Consider the following 24118-nt stretch of genomic DNA (forward strand, 5'->3'; position numbering starts at 1 on the left):
CACCCCGGACTCCCCTTCTCCAGGCTAGTCCTTCAGGAAGCGGCCCGCACCCCAGCACCCCTTCTCCAAGGCTGGTCCTGAAGCGCCCCTTCTCCAGGCACCCCTTCTTAGGGGCTGGTGTTCCACCCGCGAGCATCCTTTCTCTGGGGCTGGTCCTCCACCCCCAGGCGCCCCTTCTCCACGCTGGTCCTACAGAAAGCGGCCCGCACTCCAGGAATCCCTTCTCCGGGGCTGGTGCTCCACCCCGAGCACCCTTCTCCGGTCTGGTCCTCCAGGAAGCGGCCCGCACCCCGGGCGCCCCGCACGCCAGGCCCCGCCCCGGCCCCGCCCCCGCGCTCTGCCCCGCCCCCGCCAGGCTCCGCAGATTCGCCAAGCTGCTTTGTGAGAAATACGCGGGCGGCTGCGGGCTCGGCAGACCCTGGCAGGAGCGCTGGGCCGCAGCCGTTCCTTCCTCCCCGGGTCCGAAGGGGGCTGTCCTCTGAGTGGTGCTAGTAAGAACGATCTCGAAAAAAGTGGCCGACCCGGCCCACAGGGCTTGGCTGCCCGGGCGTTAATTTCCCTCGTTCCCCCTAACCACCAAGGCGGATGAAGGGAAGCGACGGCTGAGTCCAGGAGCGGTGGCGAATCTGCAGCTTCTCAGACCTTTGGCCGCGCCAGGAAAGGCCCCGGGCCCGGGAGCCGAAGAGCGCGCATCCCGTCCTCCGATTGGCCCCGCCCGCCTGACGAATCTGCGTCCGCTCAACGCGCCGCTCCAACTTCCCCAGCCCTGGCTGGCCGCCCCGCCGCCCCGCCCCCTATCCCTCCGAGGCCAGTCGCAGCGTTGGTCGCCGCCGATTCGTCAAGCAGCACAGGCCGGAGCAGCTGGGTCGTGGTGGCGAAGCCTACTCTCCGGGGGATGCGGCCGCTCTCCAGCCTCCCTGGGCCGCAACTCCCGAGCCTCCCAGGGCGCCGGCTAAGGCAAGGCCCGGACCCTGGGCCCCCGAGGGTGTCCCCGCAGCGCCCGTGGCGAATGTGCGGGCGCCGACGCGGCGCTCGCTGGGCCTCGCGCAGGTGGCGGTGGTGTTTGGTGCGCGCGCCGGGGAGGTGGTGGTGGTGGGGGGCGCCGCCGCCGCCGCCGCCGCCGCCACCGCTGCGGGGCCGGGTCTCGCGCTGCGGCCACCGCCTCGCGCCGCGGAGCTGCCGCGCGGGCTGGGGGGAGGGGAGCCGCTCGCCGCGCGCGGGTGAGTGGGGCCGCGGCGCGCGTGCGCGGAGACCGGGATTTTGGGGCTGGGTGGTGGTGGTGGTGGTGTGGGGGGGCGCGCAGTGCAGAGGGCAGCGGCGCGCGTTCCCCCGGCGTCCCCCCGCCGCCCCGATCGGGGCTCGGGCTCGGTCTCGCGGTGTTTTCAACGCCCCGCAGAGGTGCCACCTCTCGGGGCCCAGCGATCGGGGCGCGGGGCCGGGAGCGGTCCCTGGAGGAGCGGGAGCCGGGCTTGGCCCGGGCCGCTGGCCGGTGAGGGGGCGGGGGGCGGGGCCTGCGCCTGGCCGAGTAGGGGTGCGCGCTGGGGGAGAGCAGGAAGGTAAGGAAGAGGGGCGCGCGGGGGGCGGGGGGGTGGCTGAGGAGAGAGTTGGGAGATGGAGAGGTCTTGGGGACCAAACCAGGGCGAGCCCCGGGTCCCTGGTCAAGTGTGGAAGAGCTGGAGGGATGAGAGAACGTGGCGTCGGGGGTGGCCAGCCGGCCAGCGACACCCGGGGAGTGTGGCCTAAGCCCGTGTTCTGGCGTCTCCTCCCTTCCCTGCACAGTGTCAATGAGCAGAGATGGATCAAGAAGGTGGGGGAGATGGGCAAAAAGCCCCGAGCTTCCAGTGGCGGAACTACAAGCTCATCGTGGATCCCGCCTTGGACCCTGCCTTGCGCAGGCCTTCGCAAAAGGTCTACCGCTACGATGGAGTCCATTTCAGCGTCAACGTGAGTGCCCTGGGGGCAAGGGAGGGCTGGGTCCCTCCTCCTGCAGCCCTGCACCTGCTGTGGTCACCGCTGGGCCTCTTCTTGGAGCAGGCCTTTGAACCCCGCTCTGGAGTGAGGCGGGTGGGGGGGTTCTCCAGCGGGGATCCTTGGGGCTCATCTACCTGCTGTGGTCCTGAAGTGGGTGCTGCACCCCGCCTTCCTCCCCAGGACTCTAAGTACATCCCGGTGGAAGACCTGCAAGACCCCCGCTGCCATGTCAGATCCAAAAGCAGAGACTTTTCCCTCCCCGTGCCCAAGTTCAAGGTAGGTGTCAGCATCTCCGGGCATGCTGGGAGACCCGGGAGGGTGTGGAGGGGCCGGGCACCCATGTGTTTGCAGAGCCTGAACGCAGGGCTTTGCTAGTGAACGGCTGTCAGTCCCTGTGACAGGTCCGTGGGGGACTGAGGTGCTCCATGCAGGAGGTGGGAGTGAAATGTCCCTGGTGTAGTGCTGATGGCAGGGTAGCTCCTGCACCTGGCGTTCCTGGACAGTGAGCAGCACGATGACAGGCTGGCACACACCCTCAGCCTGTCGGGGAGGGACATGGCCACTGCCGTGCGGCCCCACACCTCTGCGCTGATCTGCTGTCCCAGATCTCAGGGTGCTGGGCGCTCCGGGCACTGAGCCTCAGGATGACAAGGGACTCGGATTTCCTCCTTTCTCGGTCGTCATTGGGGTCCTACACCCCTGCTTGTTCTCAGCCTGGGCAATTCTCTTTCCACCTCAGCCTTGGACAGTTACCTAAATGTCCATGACTTCCAAGTGTCTGTTTCCAGCCAGCTCAGTCGCTTGAACTTGGGCCTTGAAGGCTTTGGTGGGGGCACTCCCGGTCCTGACAGATTGTGCAGGAGCACTGCTTCTCCCCCTGACCCCGGGGTCGCTTTGCCTTTCCTCCGCTGTGGGCCCCTCCCTTGGCTCACCCTGTCTCCAAGCACCGAGGACTCTTTCCTCCTTACTCTTCCCGCTGCGGTTTCCTTCTGGCAGAGCAGATCCTCTCACCCTTATTCTCTCCTCTGCCTGCTGCTTCCTGCTGTCATCTCTCCCTGGTTCTGATTCGTATTGCCAGGTCCATGGGTTTGGGCATTGGCATGTGTGGTTAGTAGTCCGGCCTGGCAGGAATACTACATGCACTTGGTGTGGTTTGCAGTGTATAGAAAATGCCAGGTTGTTTTCTTTTTCCATGTCCTGAAAGTCCTGGGCATTTGAGCAAAGCCCTGTGTGCATCCTGAAGCCTTTGAAGAGAGCCCCTCTCTTGCTGCTCCATCCAGGCCTTCCTTCACCTGGCTCCCACCACTGCTGACGCTGGGGCCTGTTGTGGTGTGTGCGTCTCTTGACGTTTTCGCTCTTCTGAGCCAGCATCCTTTTCCCCATTTTTGTAGTTCTCATGTGCAGTCTGTGAAGTCACTTAGCAAAAATTGAACTCATAGCGTATTTCTCTGTAATCTAGTTTGGTATATATTTATTTGTTTTGAAATCTGGAGCTGGGTCAGGGGTCCGGGGAGAGAGAGATCTTCCATCTGCTGGTTCAATCTCCAGGTGGCTCAGTGGCCAGCTCTGAGCTAGGCCAAAGGGAGGAGCTTCATTCAGTCCCCTGTGTGGGTGCAGGGGCCCAAGCACTTGGGTCATCCTCTGCTGCTTGCCCAGGAGCATTAGCAGGGAGCTGGGGTGGAAGTGGAGCAGCCAGGACAGGAGCTGGTGCCCACACAGGATTCCTGTGTTGCAAGCAATGGCTTCACTCACTGTCATGATGCCAGCCCCGGAGCACAAGGGTTGATGTCTTGTTCTGTGTATTTTTGTTCATGGTTCTCACTGTAATTCTGCAAGGAGAGTTCAGGGAAGAGCAAGGTCGCTGCTGATGTGACCCGTCGTGCCCTTTCACACATTGTTCTGCTGCTCTGAGCTGTGCGTGCTGCCGCTACCGTTTCCCTGAGGGCAGAGCAGCTGTAGCCAATGTTCAGATCCTAGAGTCCTGCTGTTTTCCCCACAGCTGGATGAATTCTACATCGGACAGATCCCCCTGAAGGAAGTGACTTTCGCAAGGCTGAATGACAACGTGCGGGAAACCTTCCTGAAGGACATGTGCCGCAAGTATGGCGAGGTGGAAGAGGTGGAGATCCTGCTTCACCCCCGCACTCGCAAGCACCTGGGCCTGGCCCGGGTGCTCTTCACCAGCACCCGGGGCGCCAAGGAGACAGTCAAGAACCTGCACCTCACCTCCGTCATGGGCAACATTATCCACGCCCAGCTTGACATCAAAGGTGGGGCCCCGCCTGCTGCTGGGGGTTGTCTCCCCGCGGAGGTTGTATGCGTGTGGGTCAGGTTCCAGGTGCTGGGAGAGGACCCCGCCTGCTGCTGGGGGTTGGCCCGCAGAGGTTGTGTGCATGTGAGGTCAGGCTTAGGCCGCTGGGAGTGAAGCTGTCAGGGCCAGGTGTGTGTCTGAAGACAAGTTGGGACATAGGTGGTTTGATGCAGATGTGGTTGCTGCTTGAACGGTACCTCTAGGATGACCAGGTGCTGCTGCATGGACTATGTGTCCAGTGACCATCCAGGGAGGGCCAGCTGGCCTTGGGGACAAGTTGCTGGCCAATTCCCTGTGTTCTGTATCAAGTGCTTGGGTTTGGCACCCACTTTGGCTCCTGACTCCAGCTTCCTGCTGACATGACCCCTCGGAGGCGGTAGCCACACCACGGCTCCTGCTGGTGCGGCCCCGACAGCCATGAGGGGGAGAGCTGGATTGAGCTCGCTCCCCGCAGCTGCCTGGCCCAGTCTCGTTGCAAACATTCAGAGAGTGAACCAGCAGTTGGGAGCACTCTGCTGTTTCTTTGTGTAAGTCAATGAAGCAGTGTGTGAGTAAGCATGAAGGACCTTATGAGATAGAATGAGTAAAAGCTGTGGTAAATTGGGTCTGATTTGCACATCAAGGTCTCAGAAATCCTGTGTTCTCAGTTACATTTTAGGTATTGAAATTTCAGACAGAGACTCGGGGATCTCTTAAGTAAGTGCCGTGGTCCAGGTGGCTTTGTGGACAGCAGGGGGGGCAGGTTGGTGGGCACCGGAGTTGCAGCGTCAAGGGAAGCATGAGCCAGCTTGCAGGTGGGGACTAGGGCCAATTCCCAAGTTTGTTTTATTTTTCTCTTCTAAAAAGCTTTTGTGAGGAACAGCTGTTTCCCATCCATTGGTTCTCTCCCCAGCCCAGGGCTGGGCCACACAGCAGCCAGGAGCTGGTAGCTACATCCATCTTTCCCCCTCGGCTGCTTATGCCATTGCCAGTGTCTTCTACAGTGTGCCCTGAGCAGGAAGCTGCAGCTGGGAGCCAGGCATGAACATAGAGCACTCTAGTGTGGGATGTCGGCATCCCAGGTGGCATCCTTATACATGTGTGTGTGTTATATATATATGGTGTGTGTGTGTCCTGAAGGACAGATTCACAGTGAGATCCACACTGTGGTCACAGTGAGTGGAGCTGAGTCAGGCCAAAGCCAGGAGCTTCCTCTGGGTCTTCCTTGGCTGCGCAGGGACCAAAGCCTTGGCCCATCCTCCAATAATTTCCTTAGCAGGGAGATGGGTCCGAGTGAAACAGACAGGTCTTGAACTGGGGCCAATATGAGAAATGTGCTACAGGCAGCGGCATAATATGCCGTGCTGCAACACCAGCTCACAAACTAGCATCTTAACCACTAGACCCAGTGCCCAACCTTCCTAATTTACTTTTTGCTTTTTAATTGTTAAAAAAGGTTTTTAATAGGACTGTTGCAGATATAAAGCTGTTCATCTGTAGTGTTGGCATCCTATATGGACACCAGTTGGAATCCTGGCTGCTCCACTTCCCATCTAGCTCCCTGCTAATGCACCTGGGAAAGCAGCAGAGGAAGGTCCACGTGCTTGGGCCTCTGCATCCACATGGGAGACTGGGAAGAAGCTCCTGGCTCCTGGTTTCCAGCCTGCCCAGTTCCAGCTGTTGAGGCCATTTGGAGAGCAAACCAGAGGATGCAGACCTCTCTGTGTAATTGATCTTCAAGTGATAAGTAAATCTTTTTTAAAAATAATTTTTTTTTAAAGATTTATTTATTTATTACAAAGTCAGATATACAGAGAGGAGGAGAGACAGAGAGGAAGATCTTCTGTCCGATGATTCACTCCCCAGGTGAGCCGCAACGGGCCAGTGCGTGCCGATCCGAAGCCGGGAACCAGGAACCTCTTCCAGGTCTCCCACACGGGTGCAGTGTCCCAATGCATTGGGCCGTCCTCGACTGCTTTCCCAGGCCACCAGCAGGGAGCTGGATGGGAAGTGGAGCTGCTGGGATTAGAACCGGCGCCCATATGGGATCCCGGGGCGTTCAAGGCGAGGACTTCAGCCGCCGGGCCAGAAATAATTTTTAAAATAATGATTTTTATTACTTATTTGAAAAGCAGAAAGATGGAGAGACACAGAGATTGAGTCAGTTGTTGGTTCACTGGCTATAAGTAACCCCAAAGGCTGGGGATGGACCAGGTCAGAGCCAGGAACCAGGAGCCAGGAGCTTCTTCTAGGTCTCTCCCGTGGGTACCAGGCTCCATACATCTCAGCTAACTTATGCTGCTTGCTTCCCAGGCCGTTAGCAAGGAGCTGGTTCCAAATTAGAACAACTTGGACTTGAACCAGCGTCTGTATGGGATACTTATTGTGGGGAGTGGCTTTACTCACTATGTCACAATGCTGACCCTTCCCCAAATTCACTTTTAAAGTAAAAGTCAGAAATGTAGGTATTTATGGGAGATCTCAAAATTCCTAAACGTTTTACCACGTCCCCAAGGTCATGCAGGGTGGGCAAGATTTTCTCTGCTTCATCCTGGTGGCTTTCTTTGGGGATGCGGAGTGTGAGCAGGGTCACAGTTAGCATCAGAGAGACTGGGCAGGAGTGCCCCTTGCTCCCAACCTGCTCTGTGGCTTGATACAGGTCAATTCATTTTGTTTTGTTTTGTTTTTCTTTGTTTGATTTTATTTATTTGTGAGGTAGAGACACAGATACAGATCTTTTGTTCATTGGGTCACTCCCCAGTGGCAGCCTTGGTCAGGAGTGGGCCAGGCTGAAGTGAGGAGCCAGGAGCTCTATCCAGATCTTTTTTTTTTTTTTTTTAATAAAGATTTATTTATTTTTGTTGGTAAGGCAGATTAGATTTATGGAGAGGAGAGACAGAAAGATCTTCCATCTGCTAGTTCACTCCTCAAGTGACTGTAACAGCCATAACGAGGCTAGTCCGAAGCCAGGAGCTTTTGGGTCTCCCATGCTGGTGCAGGGTCCCATGGCTTTGGACCACCCTCTACTGCTTTCCCAGGCTATAAACAATGAGCTATATGGAAAGTGAAGCAGCCGGGACATGAACTGGTGCCCATATGGGATCCTTTTATTTGTTTATTTGAAAAGCAAAATTACGGAGAGAGATTGGTTTTCCGTTCACTGGTTCACTCTTCAGGTGTCTGCAACGGCCAGGGCTGGATCTGGCAGAAACCAGGAGCCTGGAATTCCATCCCAGGTCTTCCACCCACATGGGTAGTAGGGACCCAAATGCTTTGGCCATCTTCCATTGCTTATCAGGCTCATCAGTAGGGAGCTGGATTGAAAGTGGAGCAGCTAGGACACAGAACAGTGACCACATGGGATGCCAGCCTCATAGGCAGCAGTTCAGCCCACTAGGCCACAACATTAGCACCCCAGGTCAGTTTCTTCATAAAGCAAGGATGCTTTTGTCCTGATTATCATTCAGTGTAGTGAATGTCGTTGTAAACTGTGAAGTGCCACAAGGTTGTGTTGTATAGAGATTCGTAGGTGGAGATGACACAGGGAAACTGGAATCTGAAAACACAGGAGTCCAGAAAATGGTAGGCGACTTAAGGCCCGGGAAAGAGTCCAACAGTAGGCCCAGAAGGAACTGCTCTCCCCCCATGACCGCTGGCTCCCATCTTCCTCTTCCCTCCCTTCTTCCCTCCCTCCAGGACAGCAGCGAATGAAGTACTATGAACTGATTGTCAATGGCTCCTACACCCCTCAGACTGTGCCCACAGGGGGCAAGGCCCTCAGCGAGAAGTTCCAGGGCTCTGGTGCAGCCCCTGAGACGGTGAGAAGCTTGAGGCAGCTGCAGCCCTCACCATGTGGGCATGGGGCCTCGGGGACCAGGAGCAGGAGTTGGAGCCAGGAGGATCTGGACTTGACTGAAGTGCAGAAAAGGGGCAGGAAAGCTACTGAGATGCTTCTGAAGCTGGGGGGCTGGGAGCCTTGGTTGGGGGGAGGGCCGATTCTCCAAAGGTGCTCATGTCCTCTTCCTCCTGGCCCCACTCTTCCCCCAGACTGAATCCCGCCGCCGCTCCTCCTCAGACACTGCAGCCTACCCAGCGGGCACTGCTGTGGGCACCCCTGGCAACGGCACTCCCTGCTCCCAGGACACAAGCTTCTCCAGTAGTCGGCAAGACACCCCTTCTTCCTTCGGCCAGTTCACCCCTCAGTCCTCGCAAGGCACCCCGTATACATCTCGGGGCAGCACCCCCTACTCTCAGGATTCTGCCTACTCCAGCAGGTAGGGCGCACCCCTTCTGGGCCCATGTCAGGTGCAGGGAGCTGCCCCCTTGCGGCCCGGGAGAGTTGGTGGAAGCTGTTCATCCCAGTTTCCCTGTGGATTCAGTCAACAAACTGCTGTCCTCAGGGAGCGTCCTGGCCAGAAACCCAGCCCTCAGTCCTGCTTCCAGGGCTGCGGGCCAGTCGCGTGGGACCAGCCACCGTGGGCCTGTCTTCTAACTGCCTGTCTTCTCCTCAGTGCGACATCGGCCTCCTTCAAGCCGCGGCGGGCCGAGAACAGCTACCAAGACTCCTTTTCCCGCCGCCACTTCTCTGCCTCTTCAGTCCCCACCACCGCTTCTCCAGCCATCTCAGCCACCACTGCAGCCACCGCCACCCCGTCCTCGTCCTCCTCGTTGTCTTCGTCCTCCTCCTCATCCTCCGTTCCTTCAGCGTCTCAGTTCCGTGGCTCTGACTCCAGCTACCCAGCGTATTATGAAAGCTGGAATCGCTACCAGCGCCATGCTTCCTACCCACCCCGCCGGGGGACTCGGGAGGAGCCTGTGGGTACCCCCTTCGCTGAGAACACAGCCGAGCGCTTTCCCCCTTCCTACACCTCCTACTTGCCCCCCGAGCCCGGCCGGCCCGCTGACCAGGACTACCGTCCTCCCACCTCCGAGGCGCCCCCACCAGAGCCTCCAGAACCAGGTGGAGGCGCTGGGGGGCCCAGCCCCGAAAGAGAAGAAGCTCGGAGCTCCCCACGTCCGGCCTCCCCTGCACGCTCTGGCTCCCCGGCCCCGGAGACCACTAACGAGAGCGTGCCCTTCGCGCAGCATAGCAGCCTGGACTCCCGCATCGAGATGCTGCTGAAGGAGCAGCGCTCCAAGTTTTCCTTCCTGGCCTCAGACACGGAGGAGGAGGAGGAGAGCAGCAGCACAGGTCCCGGGGCCAGAGAACCAGGGAGCGAGGTGCCTTCCGGGGCGGGTCACGGGCCCTGCACGCCCCCTCCGGCCCCAGCGAATTTTGAGGATGTGGCACCGACAGGGAGTGGGGACCCAGGGGCCCCCCGGGAGTCTCCCAAGGCCAACGGACAGAGCCAGGTGAGTCTTCCATGGAGTCAGCTGGAAGAGGGAGCTGGGAGGCAGGGCAGGCCCTGGGCAGAGGAACAGGAAGTCGGCAGCCCGTGGGGACAGAAGGACACTCTGGGTGACCTCCCTCTGCCCTCCCACAGGCCTCTCCATGCTCTTCAGGCGAGGACATGGACATCTCGGATGACGACAGGGGCGGCTCGCCCCCTCCAGCCCCAACACCACCCCAGCAGCCCCCACCCCCACCGCCACCCCCACCCCCGCCCCCTCCCTACCTGGCCTCCCTTCCCCTTGGCTACCCTCACCAGCCTGCCTACCTCCTCCCTCCCCGCCCCGACGGGCCCCCGCCCCCACCCCCCCACATCTATGACTTTGTTAATTCTCTGGAGCTCATGGATCGACTTGGGGCTCAGTGGGGAGGGATGCCAATGTCCTTCCAGATGCAGACCCAGATGTTAACTCGGCTCCACCAGCTGCGGCAGGGCAAGGGGTTGACGGCTGCCTCAGCCGGGCCCCCAGGGGGCGCCTTTGGGGAGGCCTTCCTCCCCTTCGCACCCCACCAAGAGGCAGCCTATGGCTTGCCCTATGCGCTGTATGCACAAGGCCAGGAAGGCCGCGGGACCTACTCCCGGGAGCCCTACCACCTGCCTTTGCCCGTGACAGCCGAGCCGCTGCTCTCCTCGGGCTCAGGAGAAGAGGCACGGCCGCCTCCCCGGGAGGAGACAGAGCTGGCTGACAGCAAGGCCCTGCAGTCAGCAGGCACTGTGGGACGCGTGCTGGCCACCCTGGTGCAAGAGATGAAGAGCATCATGCAGCGAGACCTCAACCGCAAGATGGTGGAGAATGTGGCCTTTGGAGCCTTCGACCAGTGGTGGGAGAGCAAGGAAGAGAAGGCTAAGGTGAGGGGTGCTGCACGGGCGCCAGGCCCTGGCTGAGGGAGACCTCAGGCTCCGGCCTGCCCAGTGCAGACCAGGAGAGAGCACGGCCTGGCTCCCAGAGGACGAGGCTTTAGGCACTCAGGAATATGCCAGTGAGGTAGGGGTGTTTGGGGGGACACCCAGTCGTGAGGTTGGAAGAGCTTTGTCCTGGTTCCACTGCCTGCTTATGATAGACAAAGTCCTTGAGTCTTTCTGGCCTTCAATCTCCACTCCACCATCTGTGAAGGGGGAATAAGGCCTGCTGTTTGCCGCCAGTAGTAGGTTACGCTAGCAAACTTTTGAAGACGTGTTGTTAGAGGAGTGTTGCAGATCCATGCCAACCAGCAGGGCAAGTGGATGCAATTGTGTGTGTGGGGTCTCAGGGTAGTTCTCGGGCAGCAATGGGCCTGGGGCTCAGTCCCTGTGCTGCCTGCAGCCTTTCCAGAATGCAGCCAAGCAGCAAGCCAAGGAGGAAGATAAAGAGAAGACAAAGCTCAAAGAGCCAGGCCTGCTGTCCCTGGTAGACTGGGCCAAGAGCGGGGGCACCACAGGCATTGAGGCCTTCGCTTTTGGATCAGGGCTGCGTGGGGCCCTGCGGCTGCCTTCATTCAAGGTACTGGCATATGGCCTTACTGAGCGGGTGCAGGGGAGCAGCCCTTCCTCTTTGGGTAGGGCTGTTGGGGACCTGTGTGTGCTCAGGTTCCCAGTGGGCTCCTTCTCTGTCCCGTCCCAGGTGAAGCGGAAAGAGCCATCAGAAATTTCCGAGGCCAGCGAGGAAAAGCGACCCCGGCCCTCCACTCCAGCCGAGGAAGATGAGGATGGTGAGTGGGAGAGGAGGACGAAGGTGGTGGGGCTGTTGGATTCTGCTAGGGAAGCATGAGATGGGGTTTGAGGGCAAGGAGCAGAGGGGAGCCCCCGGCACTGGGCAGAGCCAGGGGCTCGCCTCAGAGTGGGGTATGCTGACCTTGGAGTGGACTGTGTTGCTTTTCCTGGAGTGGGGTATCCTTAAAGTAGGATGTGTGGTTTGCCCCGGCGTAGAGTGTCCTGCTTGCCCGGGAGTAGGGTGTGCTACTCACTCTGGAGAGCCAACTAGGGTGTTCTGTCTTTGATCTCCTACCTGCCATGTAGAGGGCAGCGTTAGTTCCTAGAGTTAGAGGGCCAAGGTGAAATGCAGCATCCCAGCACAGGGCTGCCTGGTGCTTCTGTCCCCCTGCCTCTCCTGTCCACCCACCTCTCCTGTCCCCCTGCCTCTCCTGTCCCCCTGCCTCTCCTGTCCCCCTGCCTCTCCTGTCCACCCACCTCTCCTGTCCCCCTGCCTCTCCTGTCCCCCTGCCTCTCCTGTCCACCCACCTCTCCTGTTCCCCTGCCTCTCCTGGCTTGCTAGGCCCATGGCTTTCCTTGTCAGTGTGTGAGGCTGCCTAGTCAGATCTGCTTCCCTGGAGACCCCCTGGCCTTAGCACTCCTTAAGGCTGGGCCTGACAAGTCAGCTTCTTCCCCTGGTTTAGAAAAGGGCAGAGGGTTGGGACGTGTCAGTGAATAGGTGTTCTGGTTTCTGTGGAGCGAAGCCAGGAAGGTGAACGGGCAGTGGGTACAGCTGCTCGCAGCGGGCAGGGGAATGGGGGCCCTTGCTGACAGCAGAGGTTCTTAATGCCGCTCACTTGGCCCAGATCCTGAGCGGGAGAAGGAAGCTGGAGAGCCGGGCCGTCCGGGGACCAAACCTCCAAAGCGAGAGGAAGAGCGAGGCAAGACCCAGGGCAAGCATCGCAAGTCCTTCGCCCTGGACAGTGAAGGGGAGGAGGCGTCCCAGGAGTCCTCGTCAGAGAAGGTGAGGGTCCAGGCCCTGCCAGAAGTTTATCTGCTGAGTCCTGGTTCCCGCTCTGCTTCTCTGCACTGGAGCCTAGGCAGCTAGCCACTCCAAGGACCAGTCATCTCAACCTGAGTCCCTGTTTGTCCTTTTCCTCAAGGATGAGGAAGATGAGGAAGAAGACGAAGAAGATGAAGAGCGGGAGGAACCTATGGATAGCACTAAGAAGCAGGCAGAGGCATCCGATGGTGAGCTTAGTTGGCTACGTCTGGCTAGGGGAGGAAGGCATGGGCCACATGGCCAGCCCTTCCCTGAACCCACACAGCCATCCTGCTAGATTCTGGGTCACATTTGCCCTCTGCAGGAGCAGCTGTTTGAGCCTCAGCCCTAGGAGTCCTGGCCTCTTGGGAACAAGCATCCTAGTACTCAAACACTCTGCTCTGCTCTCCCCTGAGGACTGCCCAGTGGGGCCCCGGTCTCTCTCCAAGCCCTAGATGGAGGCGTGTCCTCTCATAGTGCCCGGATGCCCCAGCCTGTGCCTTACCCTCTTCTCAGAGCTGACCTCTCTCCCTCCAGCTGCTGTTCCTAGCCTGTTGTGTCCCTTGGTTGGACACCTGCGTGCTGCCCCATGTTCTTTTGAGGCCTGGGGTACATCTTTTAAGTTCTGCCCTGAGTCTGTCCCGTGTGCCCGGCCACATAGCAGTGACCAAGGCAGTGTGATACCTGCTCTTGCAGAGCCAGGAGGAGAGGAGGTGGCTTGGTCCTGCCTCTTCCGACAGATCTGTGCTCTGAAAAAGATAAACTAGGGACCGAGGGGTAGAGCCCACCACTGGGCTCAGGGGACAGGCTGGCTGCTGGGTGACAGGCAAGACATGCTTGTGTGGAGCTGCTGCGACAAGGCCTGGGTGGCGGGAGTGCTGAGCTGAGGGGCCGCTCGGCAGTCACGTGCAAGCTGCTAACTCTGCAGGTGCATCTGCTTCCAGGGGCCCGGAGCTTGGCCTGCCTCTGTTCCCACTCTGTTCCCTCTGTTCCAGTTCCGTCTTCATGTTGCCCACACAGGTCTTGAACTCTGACCCTGGTGCTTCTTTGCTAACATCTTTTTTGGGTTCAGTGCTTTCCACAAGATGGCCTGCCGGCCCCGTGCTGTGGTCTCTGTCGTCGGGCTCTTGCTTCTCCTCCTCCAGTCCCCTGTGGTGCCACCAGCACCCACCTCCCTTTGGATTTACCCTGTTGTCTTTCTGATGGTGCAATGCCTAGATTGCTCCAAGCCCTGCCCATGTGGCCGTTCTCCCAGAGGCTGAGGGCGGGCCATGTCTTCCAGGCTCTTCTGGCTCAAGTCCTCTAGCAGGCACTGTGCCCTCCGTGTCCCCAGGACCCACTTTGGGAAAGTGTCAGTCCTCAGAGCAGACGGCTTGCGAGACAGGCGGTCTCCAGCTCTGTGTTCTGATGTCTCTGCTTCCCCTGGGAAGGCCAAGGGCATGTACTCTCCCTCCCTGGCCTTTCTTGTAGCATCCTTTTGGGGCCACGGTCCCAGACTTGCTCCTCACAGCATGGCCCAGGGCTTGCCTGCACCTCGTCCCTGTGGCTGGACCGCTGTGAGCACGTATCTTTGCGACAGCCTGACCTCCCGTGCAGCCCAGCCTCTGTGATGGGGAGCTTGTGCATGGACCCACAGCTTGACCCAGCAGAGGGTCGGCCCGCTCGCCTGACCGCCCCTTCTGGCTTTCCAGGCGAGGACGAGGAAAGCGATTCGTCCTCCAAACATTCTCTGTATGCCGACTCAGATGGTGAAAATGGCAGCACGTCGGACTCGGACAGCAGCACTTCCTCCAGCTCCTCCTCCACCTCCTCCACCTCCTCATCCTCCTCGTCATCGTCATCTGAGTCCTCGGATGAAGAGGAAGAGGAGGAAGAGGAGAAGCCACCAACCCTTCCTTCTGCCTCACCGCCTCCCCGAGACATCCCAGTGCTCCCAGCAGCGTTCGTGGATGAGCCCAGGCTGGAGGGCATCGCTGCCTCCCCCATCACACCTGGCACCGAGCGGGAGAAGTCCCCAGCTCCAGGCCGGCCGGCAGGTAGGTGCTGCAGGGGTGAGGCTCAGAGTGGGCTGTGGAACCACAACGCAGGACTCTTCCAAGTAGGAGAAAAACTCCCAGTTCGTACATTCCTCCTGCTCCTTGTTTTTCTTAAGCACTTTTTTTTAATGTATTTGTTTACTTGAAAGACAGACTTAGAAGCTGAGAGAGGAGAGTCTTCTGTATGAGGGTCACTCCTCAAATGGCTGTGACAGTCAGAGCTGGACCAGTCTGATGCTGAGAAGCCAGGAGCTTCCAGGCCTCCCACATGGGTGCAGGGGCCCAAGCACTTGAACCATCCTTTACTGATTTCCTGGGCAAATTAGCAGGGAGCTGGGCCAGAGGTGAAGTAGTAAGTCTCAAACCTGTGCCCATATGGGATGCCAGCATTGCCTGCTACACCGCATTGCCAACTCCAAAGCCCATTCTTTAACATGTGCTGTGTATATACAGGAGATTAAAGGGCAAATATCTCAAGAACAAATATTGACACAGTAATTCAGAGCACTTCTGGCATTGCCTTCTTTTGTGGATTTGCATATTTAGTTATTAAATCCTATGCAGATAATTTATTCTGAGTGACATGTTCAGACATCAGTTTTTTGTTTTGACGATTTATTTATGTTTGTTTGGAAGGCAGAGCCACAGAGGGAGAAGGAGAGAATGAGATCCATCTCTGGTCTCTTCCCCCAAATGGCCACAATGGCTGGTTAAACCTGGGACCTGGGAGCTCAGTCTGGATGGCCCGTGCAGTACAGGGAACCCGAGTGCTGATTATATGATGAGCTGGGATCAGGAGCAGAGCTCAAGCCTTCCCGTGTGGCATCCTGGCTACCGTGTCAGCTGCCATGCACGGACTCTGCAGGGTCACCAAGTACTTGCTGCAGCCAGACAGAAGCTGCAAGGGATACGGCTGTGCGCCCGGCGGGCCTTCCTCTTGCCCTCAGGAAGTTGATGGTGTGTAGGGAGATGGCTTGGCGGAATGGCGAGTACAGAGGCCAGTGTGAGGTTACAGACGGATAACCCAGGAAGGAGAGCACAGGGCCCTGGGAAGCCGAGCCTGCAAGTGAGATGTGCTTAGGCGGAGTCTTGGCAAAGTCAGCATGGCAGCAGTGAGCCGGTGACCAGGTGCGGTGGGCAGTGCCGAGGCCCTCCGGCAGGGAAGCTCCAACCTGGAAGGTGCAGGAGAACGTTAACCTGAGCCTGGGAACTGAGAGCTGGAGCTGGCCCAGCTGCATGAGTGGTGGGCAAGAGCTGGCCTGGAAACGTAGGAGGAGTTTGGTCTTTATCTCGTGGGCAGTAGGGAACAGAAACGGTGAGATCAGATTTATGTTCTAACAAGGTGCACTGTGGAGAAAGTTTGGAGTGGGGCTGGCATGGGTACAGGGGGACAGTAGAGTGCCTGTTGCAGCACGTGGGCAAGCTGTGGTGGTAGCTGGTGCTGGGGTGACCCAGCCCTGGGAGTCGGCCAGGTGGTTTTCAGGATGGATGCTTTGGAGGTGACCCAGCCTCTTTGGGACGTTGGAAAATCTTGTGGCCTAGGATAGCCACTACCTGCGAGAGGACCTGGTGGCACTGACATACCCAGAGCAGGACAGAGCCTTGGGGGCCTCCACTGAAGGCTTGGCTTCTCTCCCCATCGCTTTGAGTCATAGAGGACCTTGCTTAGACCTGCTGGGCTTTCCCTCAGGAAGGAGAGGGGCATGGCCAGAAGTGTGTCTCAGGTGCTACTTGGAGTGGAGATCAGGTGGTATTAGGTTTGAGGGAACACGGCTGAGGTTGGCACAGCAGGGTGTTGGTCCTGAGGTCCAGAGGGGTAGGGATGTGGGTGGAGAAGGAGCATTTAGCTTGGTGAGATTACTGCTTGGGGGAGGAAATGCAGGAAGGAGAACCAGGATGAGCTGAGTTGAGGTTGGCCGTGTGGCACCTCTGGGACCTCCAGGCAGAAGCGTAGGCCATGGGGTGGATGGAGCTGATGCCCCAGAAAGAGACTTGGGGGGCGATGGCAACTGAAGGTGAGTGAGGGTGTGGGTGTGAGCCTCCTGTGTCCCCAGGGCACACATGGAAGTCCTGTGAGAGATGGATAAGCCAAGCCAAGGTAGCAGCCACAGGAGGCTGTGGAGGGGCCAAGGGGCCGAAGAGGAGCCAGCTTCTGCCCCACGGGGTTCAGGTGTACAGGAAGGGCTGGCGTTTGGCACAGTGGGTTGAGAGATCTCTTGACGCCTCTTGGGACACCTATATTCGTACCCTTGCCCCCACCTGGACCCCAGCTTCCTGCTAATGCACACCTAGGGAGGCAGCAGATGGTGGCTCAGGTGCTTGAGTCTCTGCCACCAATGTGGGAGACCAGAAGTGAATTCTGGCTCCCTTCGTATATAGTGAAAATAAATGAAACTAGTGTTTATGTGAGGGTGTGCCCCACCTCAGGACCCAGGGGGAGGTCTGTTGGATTTGACAGTTTGGGTCATGATCGGTGACCTTACCAATTTCAGTTGAGTGGTGCAGACTGCAGCCAGGTGATAATGGCTGAGGAGTGCGAAGGGTAGGGCGTACAGCCGGTGGGCTTCCTGGGCTGAGACGGAAGAGAGTTCAGGGGTCCTCAGCCAGCACGTTGGTTCCCTGATGTGCAGGCACCAGGCACAGCATGTTGACAGCTCATTGCCTCATCCAGCCACAGTGATGTTCCTGTATTGTCTCATTTCACAAATTAGGAATTTGAGATGCAGGGACAAGTTCAGGGTTCCCCAGCTGGGGCTGGAGAGGCAGCTTGAGGCAGGGGTCAGCTTCTCACAGGGGCTGAGACCTGGGCAGGCTCCTGGCCTATAGGGGAGTGGGCATGGAAATGGGCTGAGCAGAGGGGAGCTGGTGCCAGGGTAACGTGCCCCGGGGCTGGGGAGCTATGAACTTGTCTGCCTGTGGCCTGAGTGTGCAGGGAGCCTGGGTGGAAGGTGGCAGGAGTTTGCTGCAACTGGGCTTGGCATGGAAGGCAGAAGGCTGTGGTCAGGTGCCTAGGTAGAGGAGATGCAGGGTCCGTACATGGAGCTGAGGAGTGCTGTGAGATAGGGTGGGGCAGGGCTGGTGCTGAGAGAGACGTTTATTCAGGAGGGTGACAGGCTAGCTGGCGTGGGGGACGACCGCTCCCAGCCTTGCACACAAGGTCAGCGAAATCGTCTGGTCTGGCCCTGCCAAGGCAACTACATGCAGGACTCACACTTGAGTAAACGTACAGTGAGCTTATTGTATTTTTTTTTTAAGAATTTTTATTTTATTTTATTTGGAAGGCAGATTTATAGAGGAGAGAGAGATATCTTTCATCCACTGATTCCCTCCACACAAATGGCTGCAAGAGCTGGAGCTGAGCTGATCCAAAGTAGGGAGCCAGGAACTTCCTCTGAGTCTCCCGTGTGGGTTCAGGGGCCCGAGGACCTGGGTCAGCCTCTGCTCTTTTCCCAGGCTCTAAGAAGAGAGCTGGATTAGAAGTGGAGCCGCAAGGTCATGAAATGGTGCCCGTGTGGGATGCCGATGCTAGCAGGCTCAGAATGACTGTGTTATGCTACTGCACCAGCCCCCAGCAGGCTGATTGTTCAAGTGGGTCACCTCATATGGTCCACAAGGGGTGTTGTAACTATGCAAAGGTTCCCTGCCCTGGACAGGCAGATCCAAAGGGTGCAGTGGAATAACTGGAGAGATACGTTTGGGCTTGTGGTCCAAGGCTCAGGGTCAAGGCTGAGTCCTTTGTGGAGTCTCTTGGGTTGGTCAGGGCAGGTGTGTGTCCACTGAGGGGTGGCTGACGATGAACATGAGTGGAGGTGTGATGACCTGGAGAGATAGGACACAGCGGGGTGGGAGAGGAAGGGAGTAAGGCAGGGGCTGAGTTTTGGGAGAATGACAGAGCGAGTCAGGGAGAGCCAGGTTAGTGAGATCAAGGCTGGTGGTGGGCTGGAAAGCCAGCGGCTGGAGCCCATGGAAGGCAGCCACAGCCACCAGGCAAGAGGGAGGCTCCTGGGAAGCGGGGGGCCCTCGTGAATGGTTTGGGGAGTTTCTGTAGCAGGAACTGGTCATAGCAGTTTCAGCAGTAAAAGAGGCTTGTTGGTAGCATACGTTTGGAACCCAGAGACAGGAAGCAAACAGCCACAGGGTCCCTCTCTGCCTTCCAGTCTTATTCACCTCGTCCTTCCCAGTGTGCGGGCTTCCACCAGAGGCTGCTGATGGCCCCTGGCTCCTGTCCTGCTCAGGGAAGTCTCTCTGGTTGGCTGGTGACCAGAGGTGAATCCTGTCAGTTCAGGATAGCCTTGCCTGGCTGGAGGGCCCCAGGGCGCAGTTGGTTAAGAAAGGAGGGAGTTGTGCTGTTGGGGCAAGCACCCTGGCACCATCTGCTACGCTAGAGCACCAGTGAGGAGCGTAGGGGCATCTGAGAGGCTGAGCAGTGAGGGGTCCTGGTTTCACGAACAGAGGCCAGGATGGATAACTGCCCAGCATGGGGAGAGGATTATGGACTGGGAGGGAGCTGCAGAGCTCATGAGCTTCTGAGTCTGGGGTACTCCTGTGAGGGCTCAGGGCACCCCGAGTCCAGGACATAGCAGGCTGAGGTTCCTGCTCCGAGGGCTGGGGCAGAAAGCAGTGTGGGAACTGAGCTCACTGCCCTCTGGGGCCAGGCCTGCAGCCAACTAACCAATTCTTTGAGGCCTGGAGCCCACTGACCTAGGGTGAAACATCGTGGCTTGTCACTGCCATGGGTGTGGCCATGTGCAGCTTGTTCATCCATGCCTCGGGTTCCTGGTGTGGGAGGTTAGAGGTAGTAGAGAATTAGATGTGCTAAGGTACGAAAGGCCCTGATTGGCACAGGGCACAGAACACTGCCTTGCACCATGCTGCAGTCATAGGGTTCCAGGTGGCCAGCAGGCACGGCATCTTGGAGCCGTGGCCCTGCACTGAGACTGAGGGCGCATGCGGGCTGCCCCCGGGGTGGGGAGAAAGATGGCCTGCCCCGCTCAGAGACATAGAAAGGAATCTCAGAAAGATAAGATGTCTTGGTGCAAGGTCATTTTGAAATTCTTGCATAGTTTTCTCATGGTATGTGTTTTCCTCCAACTTTCTAAAACTCTTCCACGGCCTGCTCCTTGGCCCTTGTGTCCCTGCCTCTTGGGGGGACTTGTGCTACTCTCCCCACACCAGGGCACACCCCCAGTTGTGCTTAGCAGGCTGAGGGGGTGGCTTTCACCGTGCTGAACCAAGACTGTTGTTCGTGGCTGAGATAATGGATTTTTCAGTGCAGAACCAGTTAATTGGATCTTTAGAGGGTACAGTTGGTAACATTGACCTGTGTGTGGTTCTGTCCCTGTCACTCCAGGCTTGGTGAGACCACTAGACCCCAAGTGCTGTGTGGAGCCTTCCCCTTCCCACTCCTTCCCACTGGGGCTGGGTGCTGGTGTGAGCTGTGGGAAGGATGCTGGCTGCACTCATTGGGTTAGCAGGTGCAGAGGGCCATCCTGGGTTGAGCACGTCGGGACCACATGTCTGCCGTTCTCCCCAAGGCTCAGGGAGGTGGGCGGGCGGGCATGTGAGTGCTGCCTGGGAGCCAGCAGTGGGACCTGACTGGAGCCCATGGCGCCTGCCCTTAGCTACCTGCCTCTCTTCCCTTGCTTGCACCTCCTCCCAGGTCCCACTGAGGAGCCACCTCCTAGCGTGCCCCAGCCGTCCCTGCAGCCCCCAGCTGGACTTCCTGCCTCCACCCTGCGCCCTGAGGAACGCCCCTCTTCCCCTATCCCCCTCCTGCCCCCACCCAAGAAGCGTCGGAAAACCGTCTCCTTTTCTGCTGTGGAAGAAGTGCCAGCCCCAGAGCCTCCGCCAGCCGCCCTACTGCAGGCTAAGGCTCCCAGCCCAGTCATTCGCAAAGTTCCGCGGCCCATAGAGCGGACCATTCGTAACCTGCCACTGGACCACGCATCCCTGGTCAAGAGCTGGCCCGAGGATGTGTCCCGAGGGGGTCGGAACCGGGCTGGAGGCCGAGGCCGCTCAGCTGAAGAAGAGGAAGCTGAACCGGGCACAGAAGTGGACCTGGCTGTCCTTGCTGACCTGGCCTTGACCCCAGCCCGGCGTGGGCTAGCCACCCTGCCTACTGGTGACGACTCAGAGGCTACAGAGACCTCGGATGAGGCCGAGCGCCCTAGCAACCTGCTCAGTCACATCCTGCTGGAGCACAACTACGCCCTGGCCGTCAAGCCCGCGCCCTCCACGCCAGCCCCGCGACCCCCAGAGCCTGTTCCCGCCCCTGCAGCCCTCTTCAGCTCCCCAGTAGATGAGGTCCTGGAGGCCCCTGAGGTGGTGGTGGCTGAAGCAGAGGAGCCCAAGCAGCAGCAGCAGGTACAGCAGCCACCAGAGGAAACCGGGGAGGAGGAGGAAGAGGAGGAGGAGTCCGAGTCGTCGGAGAGCAGCAGCAGCAGCAGCAGCAGCAGTGACGGCGAGGGCGCCCTCCGGCGTCGCAGCCTCCGCTCCCACACGCGGCGCCGGCGGCCACCCCTCCTGCCACCGCCACCGCCACCACCGCCACCCTCCTTCGAGCCCCGCAGTGAGTTTGAGCAGATGACCATCTTGTATGACATTTGGAATACGGGCCTGGACTTGGAGGACATGAGATACCTGCGGCTCACATATGAGCAGCTGCTGCAGCAGACAAGCGGGGCCGACTGGCTCAATGACACCCACTGGGTCCAGCACACCAATATCCTGCACCAAACTGGCCTCCCCTGGCCTCTCCTCACACCCGCACCTGTCTCCTTCCCTGCCTCTCCAGCTCACGGGGCTGCGGTCTGTCCAGGGGTTCCTCCTACAACCCCTGAGCCTTGTGCCTCCTTGAGTTTGCCAGGCAGAAGGCGCAGCTCTGAGGTTTGCTCGGTCCCTGGCCTCCTCCTCCTGGGAGCGGGCTTGCCAGCTCAGGCCAGCCACCTGGCTGTGGGCGGGAGTGGGGTGGATGGCAAAATATAGTAGGCAGCAGGGCTAGGCCAGCCAAGACTTGTGCTGTTCCTTAACACTCCGCACTCACCAACCTCAACACTCCGAAACGCAAGCGGCGGCCCCTAGATGGGCCCCGGGAACACCAGACAGGCTCGGCCCGCAGCGAGGGCTACTACCCCATCAGCAAGAAGGAGAAGGACAAGTACCTGGACGTGTGCCCTGTGTCCGCCCGGCAGCTGGAAGGAGCAGACACTCAGGTGGGCTCTGTTGCATTACCGCCCACAGGTACCTCCCCCCCAGCCCCTCCTGTCACTCATCTCACTCCTGTCTCACAGGGGACTAACCGAGTGCTTTCTGAGCGCCGCTCGGAGCAGCGGAGGCTACTGAGTGCCATCGGCACCTCTGCCGTCATGGACAGCGACCTGCTGAAGCTAAACCAGCTCAAGGTGAGGGGCACAGGGCTGTATGAGCTGGGCACCCTCACCCAGGGCAGGAGCTGGGTCTTGGGGCTTGCAGCAGCACCATCTCCCTTCTACCCCTCAGTTCCGGAAGAAGAAGCTCCGATTTGGCCGGAGCCGGATCCATGAGTGGGGGCTGTTTGCCATGGAGCCCATTGCAGCCGACGAGATGGTCATCGAGTACGTGGGCCAGAATATCCGCCAGGTGAGGAGGCTGCACGCCCAGCCTGGCTCAGCCCAGCTGGCCCCAGGCAAGCAGCACCTGTAGGGGTCCATGAGCTCCATCCACTTGGGAGAGCTGAGCCTCCTCTTTGTTCTCCACCTCCCGCCAGCCGTTAGTGACAGGTGTCAGCAAGCAGCCTGGCAGCAAACTGGGCAGACCCTGGGAAGGGGGAAGGCAGGCCCAAGTGACCAGCAGGGCAGGGTGTGGGAATGTGGAAAAGTGGCAGAGGTGGTAGGAGCCGGTGACCCTGAAGACAGGAGCTGCAAGATGGGGACGAAATCCCCAGCCCAGGTAAGGGGAGGGGCAGCGCATGTGAAAGCCCGGAGGTCGGGCAGGGAGTGCCCGGTGACATGATGTGGGGCTGTGAGAGGCCCACGGTGTGGCCCGAAGAGGGGGTCTTGGGCAAGAGTAAGGGGGCTGGCTGTGGAGACCAAGGGCCAGACAGAAGGTGAGGTCCTCTCCCCTGAACCATCAGGGGTGTGCGCGAGATGAGCCATGATCCTGGCGCAGGACTTGCTGCGCCTAGGACTTCTGGGGGACACTGCCAAGCAGTTCCACTGAGGCGGCTTCTGGCCGGAGATGGTGTGTGGGCGGAGTCCCCACTGCTCCGCTGGCAGCTGGAGGCCAGAACGGAGCAGGATCACTGAGGAGAGAGCAGAGGGCTCAGGGGCCCCATCTCGGGGAGCTGGGAGTTGCTCCTTCCCCCGGCATGTGCCATAACACAGCCAACCTGCTTTTTGCATTGGCCAGTGGTGGCTCTCTCTATGGAGAGAGGGTCCTAGGAGAAGAGATGAGGAAGTGTAGTCCGTGAAGTGGCTGGTGGCATTTCCGGAACTGCCCCAGCCCCCCGCAGCCGGGGGCCGCTGTGACCAGGCAGGTGCTCTTGGAGGAGCCAGTGGCTCTTCTGAGCAGGGGCGGGTACAGTGCAGGCCCCCCTGGGGTGGCCTGAGGGTGACCTAGTTGAGATGGCAGCCAGGGGGCGAGGAAGAGGAGGGTTCCTGGAAGCAAAGGCAAGTCAACACCTGGAGTCTGGCTGTGGGAGTGGGAGGTGGCACCTGGGTAGGTGACCATCAGAGGGGCATGCAGGAAAGCCGAGGGGGCAGGCCCGTCACCCCCACGTTCCATCCTCCCAGATGGTGGCTGACATGCGGGAGAAGCGCTATGTGCAGGAGGGCATCGGCAGCAGCTATCTGTTCCGCGTGGACCACGACACCATCATTGATGCCACCAAGTGTGGCAACCTGGCGCGGTTCATCAACCACTGCTGCACGGTGCGTGGGGGGCAGGGCCTTGGGGTGGGCGGGCTCTGGCTCGGGCGGGCTCTAGCTCACTTGGCCCTCCCTGTAGCCCAATTGCTACGCCAAGGTGATCACCATCGAGGCGCAGAAGAAGATCGTCATCTACTCCAAGCAGCCCATTGGCGTGGACGAGGAAATCACCTACGACTACAAGTTCCCGCTCGAGGACACCAAGATCCCGTGTCTGTGCGGCACCGACAGCTGTCGGGGCTCCCTCAACTGAGGTGGGCCCGGCCCGCCGCCCGCGCCCCTATTTATTCCCCTTGGGTCTCCGAGCGCCCCGCACCCCCAGCCTTAGTGGGTCCAGTGGGGCCCGCACGCCCCCATCTCCGAGTGAGGGGTTGGGGCAGCTCAGCCTCCCCCCCACCATCACCCTGACCTCACCCTCATTTTTTTTTCTTTGCGGAGAAGAAGCTGTAAATGTTTTGTAGCTGCCAGCAGCTGTTTCCTGTGGAAACCTGGGGTGCCGGCCTGTACAGACCCTGTTCTTGGGGGGCTGCCCAGCCCTCATGCTTTGTGTTAATGGGGACTTCCCCTCGTGCCCTGCGTGCACCCCTCCCCGGTTTAGGGGTCTCTAGGGGCAGCGGCCATGTTCTCCCCCTGGGGGGGCCCTGCGCTCCCAGTCCCAGGGACTCTGTGCCTGGAACCCTGCCTCATTCTGTGCTCCCGCCTGACCCTGCAGGTCACCTTTGCCCCCTGCTGCTTGACCAGGGGGTCCTAGGTGAGTCTTGTGTCAGGCTGGACTGTATATATGTTAATAGCGCAAACCCAACGCCACATTTTTATAA

The 24118-nt window shown here is 59.2% G+C and overlaps 1 protein-coding gene across 4 annotated transcripts; it reads left to right on the forward strand.

Annotated features, from left to right (window-relative positions):
- Positions 1–1061: 1061 nt before the first annotated feature.
- SETD1A (SET domain containing 1A, histone lysine methyltransferase) lies at positions 1062–24118 on the forward strand. Of its 4 annotated transcripts, XM_058680849.1 has the most exons (19): positions 1063–1220; positions 1780–1944; positions 2152–2247; positions 3971–4241; positions 7958–8079; positions 8309–8535; positions 8773–9613; positions 9745–10500; positions 10955–11131; positions 11252–11339; positions 12186–12343; positions 12483–12570; positions 14053–14397; positions 20057–21118; positions 21436–21608; positions 21687–21797; positions 21895–22014; positions 23166–23303; positions 23380–24118. In XM_058680849.1, exons 2-19 carry the CDS (start codon positions 1795–1797, stop codon positions 23551–23553), a joined length of 5097 nt encoding a protein of 1698 aa, XP_058536832.1. In that variant the 5' UTR covers positions 1063–1220; positions 1780–1794; the 3' UTR covers positions 23554–24118. The 4 variants fall into 4 exon arrangements, with proteins under 4 accessions (XP_058536829.1, XP_058536831.1, XP_058536832.1 ...); XM_058680846.1 differs by having other exon boundaries at positions 1062–1220; positions 21436–21797; XM_058680848.1 differs by having other exon boundaries at positions 1062–1220; positions 14107–14397; positions 21436–21797.

The sequence above is a fragment of the Ochotona princeps genome, chromosome 24, assembly GCF_030435755.1.
Source record: "Ochotona princeps isolate mOchPri1 chromosome 24, mOchPri1.hap1, whole genome shotgun sequence".
NCBI lineage: Eukaryota > Metazoa > Chordata > Mammalia > Lagomorpha > Ochotonidae > Ochotona > Ochotona princeps.

Bases quoted from the DNA above. Each gene is read 5' to 3' on its own strand.
- SETD1A (XM_058680846.1), top strand. From the start codon at position 1,795: ATGGATCAAGAAGGTGGGGGAGATGGGCAAAAAGCCCCGAGCTTCCAG. The intron at 9,614-9,744 runs GTGAGTCTTCCA...GCCCTCCCACAG, and splicing joins AGGCCAACGGACAGAGCCAG to GCCTCTCCATGCTCTTCAGG. The intron at 22,015-23,165 runs GTGAGGAGGCTG...CCATCCTCCCAG, and splicing joins TGGGCCAGAATATCCGCCAG to ATGGTGGCTGACATGCGGGA.